Source organism: Corvus hawaiiensis, chromosome 17 (genome assembly GCF_020740725.1).
Source record: "Corvus hawaiiensis isolate bCorHaw1 chromosome 17, bCorHaw1.pri.cur, whole genome shotgun sequence".
NCBI classification, from domain to species: Eukaryota; Metazoa; Chordata; class Aves; order Passeriformes; family Corvidae; genus Corvus; species Corvus hawaiiensis.
Genome location: NC_063229.1, coordinates 16,356,793 through 16,379,632, shown reverse-complemented (window position 1 = coordinate 16,379,632; position 22,840 = coordinate 16,356,793). Strand labels below are relative to the sequence as shown.

General features: G+C 42.3%; 1 protein-coding gene across 3 annotated transcripts in view; it reads right to left on the bottom strand.

The window, feature by feature from the left end:
- The window catches only part of PREX1 (phosphatidylinositol-3,4,5-trisphosphate dependent Rac exchange factor 1), a 144,737-nt gene extending 122,645 nt beyond the window's left edge, over nt 1-22,092 (bottom strand). For 2 of the 3 annotated variants that reach the window (XM_048321607.1, XM_048321608.1), the window contains exon 1: nt 21,743-22,091. In XM_048321607.1, coding sequence (XP_048177564.1) covers nt 21,743-21,898 — 156 coding nt within the window. In that variant the 5' untranslated portion in view covers nt 21,899-22,091. Of the gene's footprint in view, nt 1-21,742 lie in introns of all 3 variants that reach the window. The other variant, XM_048321609.1, reaches the window with a different exon arrangement.
- Nucleotides 22,093-22,840: the final 748 nt, after the last annotated feature.

Below are 22,840 nucleotides of genomic sequence, written 5' to 3'. Positions count from 1 at the left end.
GCGATAATCTGCATGCTTAAGAAAAAATGCTAAGGTACACTAAATGCCAAAGAATTTTTGTTTGCCAGTTTTAAGAGCCAAGGAAGGTAAGCACATAAAGAGATAACAGAATGAGAGAAAAGAAAAAGAGGCAATACAAATTGCATGAGATTAAGTTCCCAAGAGAAGCCAAGAAGGACTGTGTGCAAGCTGCAAGTGGGTAGCTGGGATCCACCCAGGCAGTTACAAGTACCATCAAACGCACAGGCACTGAGAAACCCCATCCCCTAGTAAAGCTACAACTACTGTCAAATGTCTCTTGATACAAAGCTAGTAATTACTACTAATCATATCATTAATTGTCATTTACTACAGATCATAAAATAGTATTTTTTTCTTATTAAGCTCGAAGAGCACTAAGTCTTTCAGAAACAATTCTGACAAAACAGCACGTAAGTCTAAGCAGATTTTAGACACTACCTGTGATGCTGTGGCAAACAAAAGGATTCAGTTCCACTGACTCATGGCATTTAATGAAGCACAACTTTGATACAGCAAAAATAAGCCAAGAATCCTGAAAGGAGATCTCCCAAAAACAGACAATCAGGCATATGCTCAGGCAGATCATATCTTGCAAACAGATTTCAGAAGCAGACTTTAAAAACCAGCACCATCTGGATCAAATTTGCAATTCTATCCATAAATAAGAAGGGACAGCTTATGGCACAATTGCAAGCATATTTATAAAGTGTGGGAATACTGGGCTGTGAGGCAAGAGTGCTAGGGGGAAATACTGTCGACAGGAGCGAAAAATGCAGCTGAACCACACTAAGGAAGTGGAGTGAGGAAGCCACTTCTCAGCAAAAGAAAACTATCCAGGACAAAGATGAGTTGAAATGAGGCAGCTGGATGCCAAGAATTTAGAAAAAGGTGAAGCCAGCAAGGTTCTGGAACTAAATTGTAACTTATGAACAAGGGCAAAATTCTTTTGACTGCACAGCAAACTTCCTGTCTACTATGGTGCTCTTGTGTACAAAGATAGCAGAGCCAGACATGTAGGGAGAGCTGACAGTGTCTGGTTTCCTCAGGAGGACCCAGAAAGAGAATTTCAATGTACAACTGAAAACAGTCCAGTGATTTACATCTTTGAGAATCCAGGCAGACAAAGCACAGTGTTATTCTTTTGGCCCAAGTGACTAGCCAGAAATGTAGGGGAATTACACGCTATCCCAGTTAGAAGGAGAAAGTTCTTAAACAAGTTAGGTCATTTTGCTTCAAATGACAGAAGATATTAGTATTCTGACAGTCATGAGTTTGACAGTCTGACAGTCACAAATTTATATTGTCATCTTCTGGATTGCCACAGAATCTTCAAGTCACTGTATTTTCAGGACATATTTCGAACCAGAAATAAAACAATTTACCTGGTAAAAAAAGATGACCTAGGCAGTAATTTTACATTATTAACCTCTCCCAAATGTGAAACACCTACCCAGTATCACAGGATGTGATAGGTACCTTGGTACATGGCACCCCCATGGTACCTTTCCTACCTCTGGTAACAGCCTCATAAAACTGGATTTCACATTTTTACCTTAGTGAAATTCATAGTTCCAAGATTACTTTTGTTACAGTTCTTTTTTTAAGAAAGAATCCACACTTTTTATGTGTCTTTAGGGATTTGTTCTGTTTTTAAATATGCTTGGCTTTTGGAGAAGACAGGGTAAATTGTTTGGATTGACTTACAAAGGTAAGTCACATTTACTTTGCTAAGAACTGGAATGATTTAGGACTTCAACACCTCTTTTCTTGGTTACCCCTCTGCTGCTGGAAGCTACTGTCCCTGCTCTCAGACAGTTTATGTGAGCTATTCCTCTGCTTCAGCATAGCGTCAGCTTGCTCAGTTCAAGGTACCAAAGAAACACTTCAAACTAAACTTCCTAACTCTTCACTCAGATATATTAAAGAGCTGTCACAAATTTCAATGAGACCAAAAGGATAAGGGTTACGAATACATAAAATCAGTTAACAGGAAATAATCAGTCAGAAAAGCTGCCTAAAAGCAATTTCAAGTCTTTGACTAATCCTCTCCACTGTTTAAAATCAAAGAATGAAGGAAATCAGGACTAAGAGAGACCAGAAAGCCACTCTGTAACTGAGGCCAGCACACAGCATCTTTTACACTTCTTTCATTAGTCCGTTTCACTCTTTCTCAACAAGAACTAGTTTCAGACGCCTTTTCAGCTGGAGCAATCCGAATTCATTCAAGTTTTGCTTTAGAACACTCCTGTTGTTCATGTTCTGCCTTCCTTGTCCTCATACGTGATACCCATATCTGTCACACAGAGATGCACAAAGCCCAGACTATGGCACTCAGCAGTTTGTTCAGTACACTGTGATCCCCACGCTCATTTCTGAAGGAGCGGAGCCAGGGCTGCGTACGCCAACTGGCCCAGCATCCAAGCAGGACATCCTTGGTGGCAAATCCAGACAGGGAAACATGGTTTGACTCCTTGCTTTTGTATACAAACACTCAGGATACAAACAGGACAGGATATGAAGTAGCATGTCAGACAAATGGCTTTTCAGTGACTTTTGAATGGAACAGTAGATCTCAGTTCTTGAAGTCTACTCATTGGATTTTTCTTCTCTTTTCAAAAATCCTCTCTTTTAGTTCACTGTCAGGGGCTTGCCTATACCTTACTGTGCCTACTCTCTCTCGGCTCTGCTCTGAGCACAACTGTTCTCCAACACAGCAAGCTATCAACCAGAAATCAAGAGAAATGTGTTCTTGTTGCTCCCTCATACCTGGCCCTTGGAACAATCATCATATTCTGCTTGAATTATTTGTCTCTGAAGAACTGGTGGCCTCAGATTCCTCCACTCATTTATAGATTACATTTTTTCCTCTTAAAATTCAAAGCAGCAGGGACTGAAGTTTCTACTGTGTTCCCACCACTGAACCGAATCTATACTTCCCTGGCATTTTATTTAATGAAAGATTTGCATGGTATGAAAAAATAGCAGGTTTTTTTTGGTTCATTTTGATATTTTTCTGAAGAAACAGCCACTGCAACTGTAGAATTCAAAACCTGGAAAGCAGATATGAGCTGCTAAGGAGGAGCAGCTTCCTCTAATATTTAGCATCCCACTCTTTATGCAAGAATACCCTACATAACTCACTTCAGATTCTGATGAGGCTTCCAACTCATGCATGCTTTAGTAGTTGTACCACACACCAGTAGGCTATACGTCTGGAGTTTGAGTAAACTCATTGAGACTCCACTCAAATCAGTAATAGACAAGAATTGACTACAAAAAAAACCAAGAACCCCATATTTCTGCTATAGCCTAGAAGGTACCTCCCATTAATAAACAGGCAAAGTATATATACATGTACAGATATATACGTGTGCATGTGGGAGGTACTATTCTGGCGTAAGTTTTAGAAACTAAAAACTGAAACACATAGAAAGCAGGAAACTGCTCCAAACTAGCAGCAATTTACTGCCAAACAAGATTTTTACATAGGACTGTGCAAGTATCGTAGCCAGGCTTCATTGCTTCTCTTCCTGCACAGTAAGCAGGGTGCAGACCCTTCTGCTTAGAGCATGCAGCCCCCAGGCCCTGTGCAGGTGGGGACTTGCACACAACACCTCTTATTCTGCAGGTACAAACCTAACAGAATCTCATTCCTCTACTGTTACATATTCCTCCGTTAATGTACAAAAAACAAATTTCAGAGATGTTGTAGAAGTATTAGCACTCCTGCATTTGTAATACTGCCTGCAAAGTTAAGTTTTTACATATATACATAGACTATAAATTCCACTGAATCTGAAACACATAAGACATTATTTTTCTAATCCGTTCTCTTGCCATCTTCTTTATGTCTTTGGGTATATAATTCCCTCGTAAGCCAAATGACCGATAAACTTTACATAAAGGGAAAAGAAGTCATACTTTATTTCTCAGCAGCTCATAACCTTCTGTTTATCACCTTGAAAGTTAAAATAAATACTAGAGTCACCTTGAAAATAGTTATTTTATACTAAAATTGCTATAAAGGCATCTCCAATCAAAGCTGGCAAATGAAGAGTAAGGGCAGATGAATCCTCAAAAAAGCAGTTTTGTGCAAGTAACACCAAAAATAACAAAGACACCTGCTGCATAGATCTGAAGATTAAATTAACAACTTTTCAGCATTCTCCCTTAATCCTCAATCAGGAGACCTTTGTCCATTACTTTCATCAAGTTCTGGACCCATGGAAACTTTCCCAGTCAATGTTATACCAGATACACTGGTATATCTCTTCTCATACTAACACTCCCCTGCCCATACCCATAACTTCTTTGAGAACAGACAGAATATGGAGAAATGGCATTTCATGATTTCTCTCCATCTCTCCTCTGAAATATATTCTTCCTGAAAACAATGAGAACTTCTTCAGTGGGTATGAAATACTCGTACGCACAACATGCACACTTCACACAGATGTCAGTGCTGATTAAAGAAAGATGTGGATAGAGAACTTGCTATAGGATTTCACCATGTCCAAACTTCACACTCGAAACTAATCGGAAATTGATATGCATCTTTTCTCCCTCACTTCTGAAAACATAATAACTCCACCAAAAAGGACAATACGTGATAAAAGGATTGCCTCATCAGGGAATGAGTGCCCTTTTCAGAAGTGCTGTTAAGGAGACCTGCATATAACCAAGCCTTTTTCTTCCAGGTACTCCAAAGCAGATCACCCTTTTGGAGAGGCATCCCAGAATTCTGACAGCATCACAGAACTTCACAGAAGTATGTGCAGGAAATCATGCTGAGTGTCCGGGATTGTGTGTCCTACCCAAAAGCCTCTAAATGCAGCAGAGTTTCCCCAGAAAAACAGACAAGTTTGACAACAGAATATCATAGTACCTAGACACACAACAGACAGGGAGATTTCCAACTAGCTCCTGTCACTGCCTGATGTTTAAACCGCTGGGAAGGAGAGACTTGTTTTTCCTTAAGAAAAGATTTGTATAATGATGAGTGAAGGCAGAAATTATTCACTTAGCCAAATTTCACTTAAATGCACATTAGAGCAGACAGGTAATACAGCTTTAAATAAGAAGCTTCGCAATGAAAAGAGATTCCTGTCTCTGGTTCCACAGCTGGTGTATCATTAAACAAAAAAAGGACACTCAAGCCCAAATTACTCCCCATACACACACACAAAAAAAAAAACCACATAGGAAATCTTTTTTCATTTCATCCAGAAGTCTCAACCCTTCTGACCAATTCCACCAGCTCAGCTGAAACTTGCTTACACAGCAAATACAAAATAACATAAGCCTAGAAAACAGAAGCAGACTAAGACAGTATGTTTCTCTTCCTCCTTTGAAACTGCAACTCAAATACCATCTGTATTTAACATTTCTTGATTCTAAAAATCAAGGTAAGTGCCTAATCCTCAACCATTTCAGCTGCCATCCCACAGTCAACTACAAACTGTTAATTAATGTGCATTTGGGCTAAGGACTGTGACTCTCATTTGCAAACTGATTTAAACAAGATAACTGAAGCAATTTTTGTCCTCTATTCTGTTCCTTCCTCTCCTGAAGGTTAGACCTCTCTTTCTAACAAGACTGCACAAAATGTGCATCTGTTGCTTAAACACTGCCCTCTGCAACTCAACATTTAAACAAACCACTGCAGCCTTTAATTTGCATTTATACAGAAAGCTGTAGCAGCTGAGGATACAAACCCAGACACCCATTCACACTGCGGGACTTCACCTCCAAGCAACGGGGCCAGGCAAACAGGCATGGCAGTAACTGGCATGGTCACCTCACTTTGACATGCTTACAAACAAATCAAAGCTCTAAGCAGTGAGTAAGAGTGAAATTGGTGGGAATATCTTCTGGTTTGGTCTACTGTACTCTAAGATAATTAAGTGAAATATGGATTCCAGGATAATGGCTTATCACATACACCAGCATCTCCGATTGTTTGCAATGGCCAATACTGAAATTATGATCTCATAGTACACACAATGTTAATGTTGTGTTGTGTCCTGCGTCAACCAGTCCTGGTGGACCTTCATCTGTCCATCTCCTTTGACCCATGCAACAGTGGCACGGCCCTGCTCCAGCAGGAAGCTGAAAACACCGTGTTCGTTCTTTTCTTTCCCCTTGTACAACGGTACTTGCACCCCACCTCATGAACTGCTGGAGTAAAGCAGAACAGAAATATATTGTGGGGACAACCGAGAATTTGTGATGTGGGACACAAGATGCGACAGGATGCTGTAGTGATGCAGGTATGCAGAACTGAGGAAAGCAGTCCAACCCCACCTTGTGCTATAGTCCCCACCAGACCAGGTGTCTCAGCGTAAGTCTTGGTTTCCTAGACAGATCACATCAGCTGGCATGTGAGAAAAGGCAAGTAGTGTTTCTATGAGGGCATTACTCCACCTCTCCACACACCACTCTCACTCAGAATCTCACCGATCTCTTCCACAAATGGTTCAACAGTCTCATGATTTGCAGAGATATATCATGCTAACTTTTTTATTTTGGTACTGGGTTAGTTTGAACAAAGTAGTCATGGCCTCCCAGAGTCAGAATTGGTAAACAAAAATCCTTTTATGTGAAAATAAGGAGAATTTTTAAGGACCCAACAAGGGTTGACTGAAGAGGTTATCTTCAAAATTAATGAAAAGGAAGGAGGCGAAACCTTAGATGATCAGAATTGTGCAGAGGGGTACAAAATCTACCAGAAATAAGTGCTCTTGTCCCCGACTACAGGTTCCGCCGTGAATTTGAGGATTAAAATGCTTCTTTAATTCGCTTTCAAACTTCAAGTCTGAACCTTGGAGCTAGAAAATTACAGAGGAAGAAACTTCCTTTCTGTGGCATCTCTGAAGTTCCAGCTCCTCAGCAAAAAAAAAACAAGTGCAAAGAAGCTACACAAGTGAAATGTTCTAGATACTGACTTTTGTAACAACTTTTTCAAAATTTCACCTTGGATTCAGCTTGGCATTAGACAGTTTTATTTCCTTGTCAAGACTGGTTTTTTTTCTAGTGAATGCAGGGGCATTCAAATCCCTGTACAGCAGTACACTCAAACCACTGACATTTTCACTTCATTTCTGTCTTTTACACCCTTTGTGCTCAATTTGTGCTTGATTGCAGAACTCAGGCTTGCACTTACTGCTTTAAAAAGTACTTCTGCATAGTGTTGAGAAGGATTTGTTTCAGCAGCTAGCACACAAACAGACTAGGCAAGTATGAAACCAGATGTCCAAGTGTTTGCACTTGGACTTGCCGAGACTTTAGCGTGAGCACAACTGTTCAGACAACTGCCACTGAGTAATTCTGAGACCTAACATAGCTTCTTTGTTTACATTTTTACTACTCCCTGAGAGTATTGGGAAAGTGCTGACTGGCAGCTCCTCAAGGGCCAAGACTTACATTCTATACCTTATGTTCACACAGAACTTTGGCAGGAAAACTCTCCCAGCACAGTCTCTTGCATCCAGCAGAGGTATTCCCAGAAGGAAAAACCGTTAATGCCTCCCATCCCTATGGATTTTTTGTCTGCACACAGAGACTGCTTCTGGTTACGCCTAACAGTCCCCCTGGAATTGAGCTAAGACCACCAATTCATCGAGTGCTAACTGCCAAGGATGTGTCAGCTGGTTGCCAGAAGACTGAACCGAAGAATTAACATTTTTGTTGCACTTTTTCACAAAAAAAAGTCACAAAGTTTATGTGACATCTTTTGCTCTGCTTTTTCTCCTAAAGGAGGTAAGAAATGGAGACAAGGCTCTGTTACTTACTTCACCTGCAACCTTTGGACAACGCATTTTGCCTTTCTGCACCTCAGTTTCTCCATCTGCTAAATACTGGTGCTCTATTTTGAGATGATCCAGACAAAAAAGTGCTGCATGAACCAGTATCTTTATTCTTAATGCACTTCAAAACAAAATTTTCTTCTTCTCTAAGTGAAATAGTCTGAAAAGTTTCTTTCCACTGGACTGAGCTGGTTTTTGATACCATGCTGCCCCAGCAGCTCACCCAGAGCCACATTAAAAGAGAACTGATGTCATGCAGCCTTGCCTCCACACACCACCTGGACGTGGTAACTGCTGCCACTGCAATTTCATTCTTGCTTGCTGTTTGCAAATTTCAGTTCCTCTGGTTATGTGCTGTAAAATTTTTGATTCATACTTTACTTTCCAAATATTGTGGCTTTTCTTGTGCAATTGCTTAAGAAAGATGGCCTGTATTGTGCAAAAGGATCTCTTATGACACAGTGCATGCAGAATATAACAGACAAAGCCCATTAAGAGCCTGCCTGTTCTTTCTAGCTTTATTTCACGTCAAGTTGCATATTGTTTTTCAATAGGGAAGAAAACAGAGGTCACAGCAGAAATACCAGATGTGTCTTGCTGTTCATGGTGTTCATGTTCTACAAGCAGAAGGTACTGATACTGCAAGGTGACAGGCACCTGCTAGAACAGGCTGAGCTTTCCCAGCTCCTCCTGGCTTCTGCACTCCACAGGATGAAGTCTGTGGAGGGAGCAGAATCCCCAAAAGGTGCTCTACCAGACACCATGCAAAACAGTATCACCCTATATAATCCTTCTTTTTTGATTTTCCTCTGCTACTTGGTATAACTGCAGAAAACTTCCAGCATCCTTCACCAACAGATCGATCCATAGAGCAAAGTTTCATCAGCTTGATCTGTTCACCATGCCAAAAATCAAGATGAAGCTGAGCACACTTAGAGAAAGAAAGGCTTGCTTAACAGTCAAAAAGAGGAAAACACACATTTCTTCAGGGACTGTTTTGCTCACTGAGTAATTGCCCCATTTGGCAAGCAGACAAAAAAACCAACCCAAACCAACAACAAAAATCAAAGCAAAGTAATAAAAACTGTGCACAATTGTTCATTTATAACAACAGGAACTGCCCACAGCTGATTTTTTCAGAGAACCACCATAGCTGGTGAATAGTGAAAGATTATGTAAGGATGTCATATGTCTTAGTGACCTGTTCTAATTACGGAAGTATTTACTTCAATACAGAAGTACTGATCTGTGCTTCTTTTGGACTCCTTCCATTCATCTAAAACCAATACTCTTTCCAACTGCGTTTAATTCAAAAGCCTGGACTACACTTTCAATTCAGTGGTCCAATTTTGTTTCTAAATGCTTTTTGCTCCTGTTTCCTAACTTCTAAGTGCAGTTATTCTGGCAAATGCTTCTTCTAAGTGTTGAAGGATGAATGTACAGAAGTGAAAAAAAAGTATCTACAGTAAGATTATCTGTCCTTGCACAAGGGCTTTGCAATCATTGGAAAGCAAGAACATGGAGGCAACGTCACAGCCAGAAGACTGAACACAGCACAACCCCAGAAGTTCAGTGCTGGCAAAGTTGAAGGCCTACTCAGTAAAAAACCCAGCAAAACAGGTACTGCAACACTCAGTGCACCATATTTCACGTCCCCTGTACCGTTTAACGACTAAGTTAAAATCTCGTGCAGTACTTTCGTCTTGTACAAATAATTTAATTGGTAAATCTCATTTCTCAACTATACCTCCCAAAAATACTCTCTTTGGTCCATATAGCCTGAAAATCATTACTTATTTACCAACAAGTTTTCAGAACACACTCTCTGTTACAGTGGGGATACTGCAACACATGTATCAGACAACGAGGCCCGTGGAAAAGAAATATATGGACCGATTCTTGGTAGATATTTTCAGAGATGTTTATCTTCCCAGCCGCATGGCTGAGGATGCCGAGGAAACTGCATCAATCACGGGACCCAGGGTCCTTCCCCTGGGCAGGGGAACACAAACCAACCAGGGGGGAACGAGGCTGACCGGGGCAGGGAAACCCCGTACCTCTCCTCAGGGCCCCGCTCCCAGGACCACACGGCAGGGGGAGGGACCCCAACAATTCTCATGTGAACAGACGACTTGTGCCAGCACCGAGGAGGGGACATGTATTTTTAACAGTGGTGGCTTCCCACGTACATTTTTAAGAGCCAACAAAGGAGATAAACTCTGTGGAAAGTGTTTCCCCAATATGCATCTCTCCTTTTCCTGTTGACGGATCATGCCTCTGACAAACCAATGCTCAAAGCAAACACACTTCTGCAGCTCTCTTTGGAAAACTTCCCCCACTGTTCTGCCCTTATTGTCTTGTCAACACCCTCTCCTCACAAACAGCTGCTTCCCATCTGAACTGATTTCTGAGCACAGTTTTAGTAATACAACAAACAGAACCACCAGCACCCAGAGGGATACAAGCTAAAAAATTATATCCAAGTGCCCAGTGATTATCATTTGAAGCCTTTGATTTTCTCCAATAAAAAGGGAAGTAAATAAAAGAGAAATGATCAAGCACCCTTCATATGAAGGGCCAAAGTACTTTCAGTCTACAATATCTCAGCTGACAACTGTCAGTGGTGACACCAAGTTAGGTAATTAACATCCAGTTCCTTTTCACACTGCCCTGAAGTAGTCGACAGCCATTCAAACTGTATTTCCTTTCTGTCTCCTCCTCCATAGATTAAACAAAATAAAAGATCTCAAGTAATGATGGCAAGAGTCAGTAATGACAAAGATCTAAGGAAGGCTGACAGAATGTATTTCTAGCACTTCTGGCCTGGCACCTAGAACTTTTATGTAACAACAAAGCATCAGAAATATAACCACCCACATCAACCACCCTCAAGGAAAAGCTAGCACTGGGTCTGGGTATGAGCTCCCATGTACCAGAACCCTGCTTTAGCAATAAATGCCGGAGCCTGGGGTGGAATGTAGGGCCATGCCTCCACTGGTGAGCCCATAAGGCCAGGACACACCTCTGAGCCTTGCAATTCTGGGAGAAAACTGGGAGAATGTTTCCTGGCATGCTCTGACCTGGGCCTTCTAGCATTCTCCCAAACCATTCTCAGGTATGGTGCCAGTTAGGAGAGGCCAAGGACCATTCCCAGTAGGCAGTCTTAATGCAGCTATCCTGCTTTGAGACTCAAGAGTTCAATGGTACAAGACAGGACCAGATCATGCCAGTTGGCTACAGGGCCTAAGAGTAAAGCCTGGCACTGTTTTGTTTACTACATTTGTAGCTTAAGTCTCTTGCTTAACAATACAGGGCATTAACCACTGATCAGCTCTAACAGATAAACTTTGGCATCCATGCCTTCTCCTCTGTGACCTACATATTAAATAGCACACAGCCTACTCATGTATACCTACATTAAGCTTGTCCATTTTTCCCACAACAACATGGATGCTATTTAAGAATCAGGTTTGCGAGTCCAAAAAACTTTTATAACCTTCTGTTAGTGCCCCTTCATACAAAATGGAAGGGGCTTCTTTAGCCACCTAGTGATGAGGTTAACAGCCAAGGCTCCCTGAGGTGATGCATTCAAAGCAGTTGCCAGATTAGACAGAAAGTCCTGTGGGACCGGAGACTTTGCTGTGTAGCTGAAACCCACCCCCACCTGTCTGAGATAAGAATTTGCATTTTAGTGAGTTCTTATCAGGAGTCTGCCGCCAAAGCAAGGCTCTCCACCAGTGACACACACACTTCGAATATCAGGAAACTCCTCTCATTGCCAGCTTCCTCAGCATCCAAAACAATCCCTGAATGCAACCTTTTATGTTTTCCCCTCTTTCCTGACAAGTATTTCCCTCATGTATCCCATTACAGGTTGTTCCAAATTACTCAAGCCATGCTAGAATGCCAGAAGCATGAGCAGGCAAAACTTTCAAGACAAAGGTATTATCACTAATGTGATTTACTGTAAATAAAAGAAGGTGTAAGAGGATATGGATGATGTTGTTAGGCTTTTTTAAAATCTAAACCCATTCTGTCATGTACAAAGGTAGTAAACGTCTGGCAGACATCCAGTAAAATGAGACTCATGGGTTTAAAGCTGTTTCTTAGTAAATTGCTCAGATAAACATCACTCCTTAGTGGCAAGCTCAGCAGTCATGGTCACTGGTGCAAAGGACTGCAGCAACCTCTCTGTAAAAGAGGTGCTCTCAGGGAAGGGGCAAGCACTGTGCCTCTCAAGGATCAGCATTTGCTCATTCTGACACCCTGGGCCAAGACATGTCAGCAGAAAGGATGTGGTTTTGGTATCACTAGCAGCGGCTCTGGTTCACAACTAAACCAGCACCCTGATTTGTGCAAGGCAAACTCCTGGCCCAATCACATCAAGTTTCACACCCAAAACATACTGTCAAACAGCTCCTAATATATGCTTGAGACAGGAGCCCTGGAAATGCTGGTCCTATCACTTAGCTAGCGGCAACTTAACAACTGACAAATCCACAGGGAATATATAATCAGCACTCTGCCTATCCGATTGTTTGCTCCTTCTTTTTTTTGTTAACTGAAAGTGTTTTACTGAGCCAAATAAATTATGATTAGTCTAGAAAGATTTTTAAGGACTAAACAACTGCACCTGTTAAAAAAAAAAGTGTCCTCATTTTAGATAAGCAAAGTGGTTTGGGAACCAACAAATTAACCTGTTGGCACAAGAACTGACCACAGCAAAACCAGAAGTACAAAATGAAAGTCAGGTTGAGAATGGTCACAAAATTTATTCTATGAGTCATGAGACATCAGATTAATTGCAACAAGGTATTATTTCTATGGCTGATATGCTTCCGTAAAAATAATTTCAGCAACGGGAGCAGCAGTGAGAATGACCCAGTATCCTCACATGAACCTAAATGTTCCTGTAACTCAGTTCCACAGTCCCATCATCTCAGTAACCATACTCACATTTAAATAATCAGGGTTTAGAAATCTATTGCCCACTCTGCAACTCAAAGATACATGACATAAAATTGTCACTGTTTCCAGAACTGTAGGAAGCGACATTGCCAGCCAGTTTCTAACAAGTTCTTGTGCTGGTAACACTGGGTGAAAGGGCAGACAGGCCTAAGGCATAAGCCTCACAATGCCAGAACAGTCAATATCTGTCTTTCTGTCCATGGGTTTGAAGGGGCCTATCAGAGCAACATTCAGCTTTGGGCAATCAGTGTCTCATGGCCTGACATATGGCATTCAGCTGTGTAAGCAAGGAGGAAGACTCATTAGGAAGAGTGAAGGAACTGTTTTCTCATCACAGAGCTGTTTTCTCTTACTCTGCTCTTGAGATCTGCAGTTCAAAGGGAGCCAAGGTCTCTTCAGATGAGTGGAATCTACAGAAGGTGAAGGTAACATGCAGAAGTCAGATGTTTTAACCAGACAGCCACCCTAAGGTTCTGTCCCAGTACAGATCCACTGCAGTTCTCTATTTCTGCTACAGCTTGATTCAATCACACCTGCAGAGGTAGTGTGAAAGCTTTAATCACATCTGACTGGGTAATTAGGCAGGACTCTTCATCCGCAGCAATATCTAAATCCAAGATTTTGGTCAGATTTCAGGCATGCTGTTGGTGCAATTCCCAGACCAAGCCTCATTCTACGATACAGAAGGGAAAAGCAGTCAAAGGTAGTGTTCAGTCCGGATGAGATGGCTTTGCATGAACTGCACTGCTCCACAAGGAAGTCTTTGTAGCTGACTGAGAAATGACATGGTTGCTTATTTTAAATCTTTTCTTGTCTCTAGATGTACTCACTCCTGGTAACCAGGACAAGCTGCCATTTGCACAGGAATTTCAAGCATCATCAAAATCAAAAGATACATCACCATTTACATCCTAAACCACACCACAACTGTGCAAGGCCTTTACCATTGCAGGCTGGAAATCCATTTGGGGAGACAAAAACAGAAAAGGGATTCTACAGCCGGAAAGAAGAAATTCACACAGTCCCTTTATATTTTCTTGCAAGTGCCTGAAGCAAACAATAGGCAGGCAACAGAAATAAGTAATTTCTTGAAAGCTTCATCTGTCACAGACTCATCTGGGTGCCCAAAGGCAAACACTGCACTTGGGAGATCCTGCTTTTTCAAGTCTCAGATACCCTCTGTGGCGGATGCCTCTGGGACTGCCAGGATGTGCACATTGGAAAGCTGGCCTGCAAACACATCACTCTCTTCCCCATAGGGGGGTTCAGTGTTGCACTTGCAGGGTACCCCCCAGAAGTCTGAATGCTAGACTGCTCCCATAAATGCTTTATGCCAACACCTAGTCACAGTTGCTGGTATGAGCAATGAGTTGTCCTCAAATGCAGGTACAAGGCTCTCCTGCGACAATAATACTCTGTATACTCTACAAAACCTGTGAAGTAATCCACTCCCTCACTTGGTACTGCTAAAACCTTGGAAATGTCTTGCACCCGGTGTTTTGGGCACTAGAGTTCAGGACATACATTAGAGAATCCAGATAACAGCACAGGAACTACAGAAGTAAAATTAAATAGTTTTTGAGAAAGAAAAGTTAAACAATTTGACAATATAGCATAATCTGAAGCAAAATGTGAAAACATTCTTGAAATATTTACGGGATTGATGCAAAGAAATAAACAGCACTGCAAAAAAAGATTAGACATTATGTTAGGCATTAAGAAGACCTTTCTAATACTAACAACATCTAAACAACAAGGGTAAACCATCAGAAATGAAGATCTTTTCCTATCAGAACAGGATGGGATGGTTTGTCAAGATTCTCTCCAAGGCTTTGTTTCATGATTCTACAATACAATGTAAAATTGAAGAATCACATTTCCCATCCCTGCAAACCAGTACTCCTGCCTAGGGCAGAAATACTGTGTGAGCTGGGGAGTGGAAAATTATCAAAACTTTTAAACTATTTTGCTTCCTATATTTAGGGACAAACAAGCTCTCATAATGGGTATCAGTCTGCTTCCTGCAAACATCAGCCCGAAATGTTGTAAAATCAAACATGCATTCAGCTATATACCAAGCAACTCTAATACTCTGCTCTCTGTGATGCTTGGTTCACTTTTTGATCCCCATGCCCTTTCCTGCCAGAGCCCAGGGTCTCTGTCCCTCCTTTCCCTCAGCTCCCAGAGTGCTATTGCAAGGGAGTTTTGTTGCAGAGGCACCAGCATGGCTCTGGGAAAGCCCAGGGAAGCCAAGCACTCCCTCCTCCCTCAGAGATCATGGCACATATTCAAACAACAACTGGCATGCCTGAAATGAGAGGGAGGGACAAACGGCAAAAGGATCACAGCACAGCAACCAAGAGGAGGGAGAGATGCAGAGCCAGAACGAGGTCAGACACCTCATTCCAAAGGATGTAATAAGACCAAAGTAGGTCTGAGATAAAGGGTAACAGGAGTCAGATGCACACCAAGCTGGAATGAGTTAAGGGAAGCAAAGAGAAAGTAGTTTTAATTCTCACCTGTATGGCAGTAAACTGGTGAAACTACACAGGGGATTTATTGATATTTTCTCACCATGGAAGTTCTGTGAGAGTACAAAAAGAATGAACACCTTCATTCATACAAAAAACCTTTTGTACTCCTACATAACTCTGATTTGTAAAGCCTCACTACAAAAGGCATGGGCTCACCACACTATTTTCAAAGCGACACACTAAGCTCATACATCTCAGAGCAGGAGAGAACCTGGGTAATCTGGATCCTACAGCCCTGATCATAGACCTGTGACTGTAAACTGGGCTCTCTAGACCACAGGCTCAGAAGAATAAATATTTTCTGAGCTTTCTCTTTGCTTTGTTTTGCTTTTCAGTTTTTCACTTTTGCTTCATTTTTCTACATCCAGACTGTTTTCTTCACTTTCTTTTTTTGTATCCAGGGCAAAAGAACCTTTTAGTCTATTTGCATTTCAGCCATTAGCAGCTAATTTTGCACTACACTTGGTCTAAACAGAAAACTCTGTGAGCAGAATTGCCAACCCCAAATTCAAGAGTCATAACAAAAGCCCCTAAAAACCCAGGAGCATTTTTGTTTTGCTAATGTTCTATCTTCAATTCATGTTTTACAACCAGAAGGGCTACAAATATGTCATTTTAAATAAAAGCTGTGATATTCCTCAATTTATATACATCAGGAACCAGGCTTTTAAAAAAAAAAAAAAGCTCCATGACTTTAAAACTAAACAGAAGAACATCTTGATCATTTGCAGTCCTAACAACTGGCTATAGGTGACCAACTGACCCAAAATAACAGAACAGCAAAGCCAATTTAGATCACTTCCAAACAATTTCCTTTCCCATCTCCTTCCTCTCCCCCAAATGTTCTTTTAGCGCTCTTGTAATAAGGGAGCAACATTACCCAAAGCATATGGTACACCTTCCAGAATCAGCGTGTATCTGTATCTACTGAGGGTGAACAGGCAGAGAACAGGGTAGGACAGGAAACCACAGCTCACAGCTGAGACAAATGGTCTGTTTGCTACTCTATTAGAGCACCAGAGCCTCATCTTGGATGCAAACAAGATCGTGAAATAGAAAGGGAATGAGGAGAAAAAAAAAAAAAGGCCTGTGATGCTTATCATGTTTCAAGATGGGTGGAGTGCAAAATCCAGAGACAGATCATTTACAACTACAAAGCAAGCAAGAAAGGGGAGCAAAACATAAATATTTTGAGTCTGTAGGATGTGGGCTAATTTATCTGATGGCACGTGTCCTAATGTAACATTTATACAATTGATAGGACTGAAGACGACTTCTAGTTTTCATATAAAAATACAGGAATACATGATACTAAAACCTAAAAATAATACTGGTACAATTACTTATCCAATTTGATACCTATCTGGTAAGAACAATTCACCTTTCCTACTGCTTTCATGCCTGCACAGAACAAACAGCAATTGCTCAAGCTAAAAGTACATCCTGTCATTCTGACATTGAAATAACAAGCTGGTGGTTTGTCTTTGGAAAGATGAAAGAGACATATTTATATACAATGTAGAGAACATTTTGGCTTTATAGATTTGCAATTATCTAAGCTGTGGGAGCTGCATGTGCAGGTTTGAACTGAGTGTTCAATGAAATAAAAGAATGGGGGGGGGGGGGGGGGGAAGTGATGCAACAAAATACCTACCACTGCAGTCTCGTGTATTGGATGACTACTGCTCCAACATTTCCACATGTAATTCATATGATTAAATCTACAAACTGGGAAGAACAAACTTTAAAAAACTGACAGCTAACTGCTGTGTATTCACTATTCAATCTATTTTTAGAACAATGGCCAATGAGTATGCCTGAAATTGCTCAGGGCTCCTGTGTCTCCTTACTTGAGAGCTGGTTTTTAGTCATTGAAATATTAGTGTTAGATTTGACTGGGATTCTGTGGAATGACCATGCAGCAGTCAAACACACCACAACCTTTCTTTTCTCAACAAACTGTGCATGACTTCTCCATACCAACTAACACTATAAGCAAGAACAGCTAGCTAGCGCTGGGTAAGCCTGGGGGCTGCACCCTGCAGATACTGCACCTCAGTAGTGCGCTGGCAGCCCCACATTCTGCACAGGACTGCACGCCACCAGACAGATCCTGGCATTTATCCAACTGGTCACTAACTAAATTATCACCCGGTTTGATTCTGTCACACAAAAAAAGAAATATTTACAGAATTACGTAAGACAACATAAACATTTCTGTACACGTTACAGAGTTAAAAGAGGCCAAAGAATTAATTGAACCTTAAAGTCTGGAGACTGAAAATCCTTATGGTTTATGATCACACCAGAGACTCACAACAGAATTATCTGCCTTTATGTCTTTGAAGTTTATCTTACTCCTGAAACTTTTACTAAAGTTCCATTAGGTTCTGACAATTTTCCACTTTGCTTCTTCTGTGATCAGTAGTCCTTTAATGATGTTAGCAGCAGTACATTTCCATCTGCTACATGAAGTTCTCCCTGCTGCTTAAAAAGTTTGGCTGTGTAACGAGCCTCTGCTAGTACAGCTAGTAACACAGCTGCATAACTGCAATATTGTCTATTAGTACTCCTGTGCTACACAGCATTTCTTCAAGGACGATGCCATAATTTGCAATAATATCATCCCTGCCTAACAAAATAGCAAATAGGACAGGACACAATATGGCATGTGTATATTCATAACTAAATCATTAACTTCAGGTCATCAGCTGTGAGCTGGTAGAAGAGTTTTCCCCCCTCTCCTTCCTTATTTTGAAGAAATATCTAGGACAACTAGGACTATTGAAATGATGGCATACATGTAGTATCGTATCTGTATTATATTACAATTTAATGTAAAATCCAGACTCTGTTTTAAAAAACAGCTATATCCCTTGCAATTGATCATCTCACCTTGTAAGGAACAAACCACAGGGTAAAGCTATTGGGTTTCATTCTCCCCATAGTTATGATACATTATACTATAAGAGATAATACACATATAATGTATATATTATATATATACACACACATATAATAAAAATATCAACAGGAGTACCAGAAACTAAATACGAGCAAAATACGAGAAACGCCTTCTCATGTCCAAAATTAAATGGAATAAAATTATTACAAATCATATACAAAGTGAAAAATGATGGGACATCTAAGTTAAGTTTGCAGATATAACTCCATTTGTCAAAATTACTTTAGGTATAAAACATAACCAATTCTAGAGACTAAATTTTATTTAAATACGTAAACATCTGTAGCATTTTCATTAAATGAGTACAAAACTCACAGCAAAATATTCTTAAAAGTGACTAACACAATTTTTATTGTTAGAAAATAGAACTCCATGTTCTACAACTTTAATGATATTCACTTTATTAGTTTATGAAAGCAAAATATGGACCACAATCTTTTAGGCAAAGCAAGTAAGGACTATGTCCTCATGCTAATAATGAACTTATTTTCCCCTGCAGCTTAGTGGGAAAACGTTTCTAAGCATAGAAAAAGAAAAGAAAAAGGAAACCTTTCCTTAAATATGATCGTATATTCATCTCCTAAAACAGATTAAAATACTGTAAGTAAATTGAAGTTACTTTGATTTATTTGCAAATGCATAGTATTAAATACTTACAAGATTTTAAATACTTAAGAGATTCTTTTACATTACCAGGGAACACAGGAAGCTGCTGCTAGCAAGCAACTTCAGTGCTGTGAATAAACCCATAGAATTTAGCTGTTTGCTTTTTGAAACATTGTTTATTGAGAACACTTAATGAGTACTAGGGCTTCAATAGCAAATATTTAACCAAGAGCACAGATTCCCTCACATAAGTACAACTGTCCCAGCCTACTTGGAGAAAACTCATTATGGTGATAGAAAGATACGAGATTTAGTCTTCCTTTATTTAACCCAAGCTGTTGAAGTTTCTTAAGCAAAGGAACCCATAACCCACATCTCTCTCATCTCCTTTTTGACAGGAACAAGTTTCCAGAAGATCTGGGTACTGCAGTTCTCCTGCACAGAACTGCAGTCTTTCAGTGCAGCCAAAATTACTTCTGGATCAATTGTACTGGACCATTTCAGTACGATTCACATTATGGAAAAAACAACTAACCTTGCCCAATCACACTGGAGCGTTAACCTGGCGCATTACCCCAGGAAGTAGAACAGTCTACGTTTATTTTGCACTGGGTAAGTGCTGCTCATGCAGAACGTGAGCTGGGGAGACAGAGACCCATAGGGCAGGAGGGGTGGTTCCTGTGCAGCGATGCCAGCATGCTCAGGAAAGCCAACAAATGGGAGTTATGTGGCCTGCATTTGTGAGGCCAAGCAGAGTTGAGAATAGAGTCCCAGGGCCACAGCAGTACTTTCATTAGTGTCATAAGGCAAAATGTTAGGCCTATAACTGCATCGAATCTCAGTGAAGATATAGATGGTATTATCCTTGCATGTTGTGTCAGCTGTCCAATGTGGGAGGCGGGGCAGAGTTCATTCTTGTGGGCTGTCTTGTTAGAAGGATTAACTTACGGCCATCCGCATAATTTATGCAGGAAATATTTCATACTCCAAATTTTATTTTAAAAAATTTCATCCCACTACTGCTCTTTTACCCTCAGACACTGCAGTAGATCCTCATTCTCCTTTCTCTGGGGCTAACACCATTCAGCTATCCAAATGCAGTTGTACAGAGATTCAGTACATAAGATGTAGGTCAATGACTGAAGAAACTAACATTATTTAGGACAGCACATGAATATTTGACATGTGCATAAAGTTAAGCCTGTGTATGAATGCTGCTCTAAACTAAGGCCCAGAGATAAGAAAGATCCTATCCCTCAGTGCTTTATTCAAACATAATTAACAAAACACAAATTCTGTAAGGGCGTAAAGCTGCACTTCCAGAGCCAACCCGCAAGATTATACTATAGCCACTCTACACCCGGTAACAAAGTGCCTCGGAAGGACTCTGACTGCCAGCAGTGCCAGCCAAGACCTCAGCCAGTGCACTCAGTCAGGATATTCTCCTGCCATTACCTAGGGCATATTACTCACTACTGTTCTAATGAAAACTGCCAAGTTAATGAATACAAATAAATAAAAGACCTGATTTGTTTTTTTAATATATGAAAATCCCATTTAGCTGACACTGTGAATACGTTTAGCTTTAAGAACTGAAATTAAAAATATATAGCTTGAATCTACATTCTAGCCTGCAGCTAACAAAATCTCAAATTCAGTACTTAGGACAGAGGAGTTTTCTGAGGGATTTTTGCTTTGTTTTGTCTGTAGGGTGGGGCACTTCTACAACTTACAGCTTTTATAAGAACCTCCTCGCACTGAGACAGAACCACAGTTCTAAATTAAGCTAACTGGCACTTCAGTTGGAAAACTCAAATTAAAGGTTCTGAGTTCAACTACTGGAGAGAGAAGAGGAGGGTTGAAGTAGAGACCAGTTCATAAAGCAACCACATCCTTGTCATTTATCTTTTATGGTAGACAGTTTGCCACTTGGGTGAAAAACACTGAAGACAAACTGATTTTAAAAAACAAACAAACAAAAATCTTGCCAGAAGGACAGGTCAAAAGGGGCCCAGGGTCTAAGCCCATTTAGATGAAACCAGAGTTTAGTTTTTATCTAGGAAAACACCAGAAAGAATTTCTGCCCTGACCAATCTTTTAGAAATCTCTGCAGAGACTTCCTTTGCTTTGATTCTTGATCTCTGTGTGATCACTAGTTTATTCTTCTCCTTTTTTTTATTATGATATATCTGTTATCTAGTAACTTTTACTGCAGACTCTTCTAGTTATTTGCAGGAGTGTGGTGGTACACAGATGAATTCCACATTTAGAGCCTACATAGGAAAATGGAAATATCCAGATGGATTTTTTTCTTCTGAACTAGCCCGTGGATAATTTCAGAGGCAGGTATAATTGTTTCCACATGCACAGACACACCCAGCACAATCACAAATTTATGTTTACCATTAAACAAAGATATATATACAATATTTATTTATAAATAAGTGGCAGCAAGGGTAGATTTTCCAAGTGGATGTAAAAGCAACTTCTAAACAACAACCAAAGAGCAGATCCATTCCCGGGTCCGCTCCGGCCACCCCGTGGGGCCGGGAACGCTGCGGGGCCGACGCTGCCCGCGCTCCGCGGCGGGGGCGAGAGAACCGCGGCTCTGCCGGCCCCGCGCTCTCAGGCGGTCCCTCGCTCGTCCCCCGCCCCCGCGGCCTCTCGAACAGAAAATCCCTCTCGGCGGTGCGGACCCGGGCACGGGCACTTCCACAAGCTGTGCCCCCGCGCTGCCCCGCCGCCCTCGCAGCCCCCGGCCCGCCGGGAGGAGCCGCTCCGGGCCGTCCGCCCGGCCCCGCGATGCCCCCGAGGGCGCTCCCCAGCCCCGCGGTGCCACTCACCGACTGCAGGAAGCGGAGGGTCCCCACGTAGTCGCGCTCAGTGCTGAGGATCTCGTTGAGGACGCAAAGGCGGAGGCGCAGCTGGCGGTCGGTGTCCTTGGGGCAGCCGGCGGGCTCGGCGGCGCTGGGGGCGCCGGGCGGCGGCGGCGGCTCCATGGTGGCGAGGCGGGCCGGGCGCTCCGCTCCCCGCTCCCTCAGGAGCCCCCCATGGCCCCCTCGGCCCTGCCTCGCCCGCGAGTTGGAGGCGTTACAGAAGCCGGGCGCTGAGCGAAGCCCGGCTGCGGGACATATCGGGCTAGCGGCGCGGCACCGCTGAATAGAGCGCGAAGGGAAGTCCCGGTGGCAGGGAGGGGGAGCGAGGGGAAGGAGGGACGGGGCGGGCACAGGCGGCGAAGCCCGGCCCCGGGGGCCTATCCGGGCCGGCGGAAGGCAGCGGGGCGGGGCGAGAGCGACGGGCGTGCGGCCTCCTCATCTCCCGGTCCCGCACGCTCTCACAGCCGCGGGTGCTGCTCGCACGCAGCCCCTCACACACGCAGACACAGACACCGCCTCGCACCCGCACTCCCTTATCCCCCTCCAACATACACTCCCCTCGCGCCCCTTGCGCGGCAGACCCCCACGTACCGCGCCTCTCGCATCCTTGCTCTCCTCACGTTGCGTTGCTGCACAGCCCGCACAGCGCAGCCACGCAGCACAGCCGGGCGCTGGACTCGCCCCCGCGCCACACGAACACGGACAGGGCGATGAACGCACCACGGCTTCTTGCACGAACAGGGATTTGCCCCCAACCCTACAGGTCCCCCGCCCTGCCCACCACTTAAGGGGTGGGTGGTCACGCAGACACCTCATACACTCAGTTGTCACACAGGAATGCACACACCAGAATGGACACAAATATGCAGAAATAAGGTATCGCAGACTTCCATGCCAACAAAGAATAAATACAAAACACGTGTTTCATCCCTGTGAATCCAAAATGCAGAGGTTTTAAGTTGGTTGCAACTTCTTGTGCAAAGTGAGTGCACGGCATAAGGGCAGGGATGAACAGGGCAAACTAAACTGCACACAAAAACAGGGTGAGGGCTGCAATTCAACGCT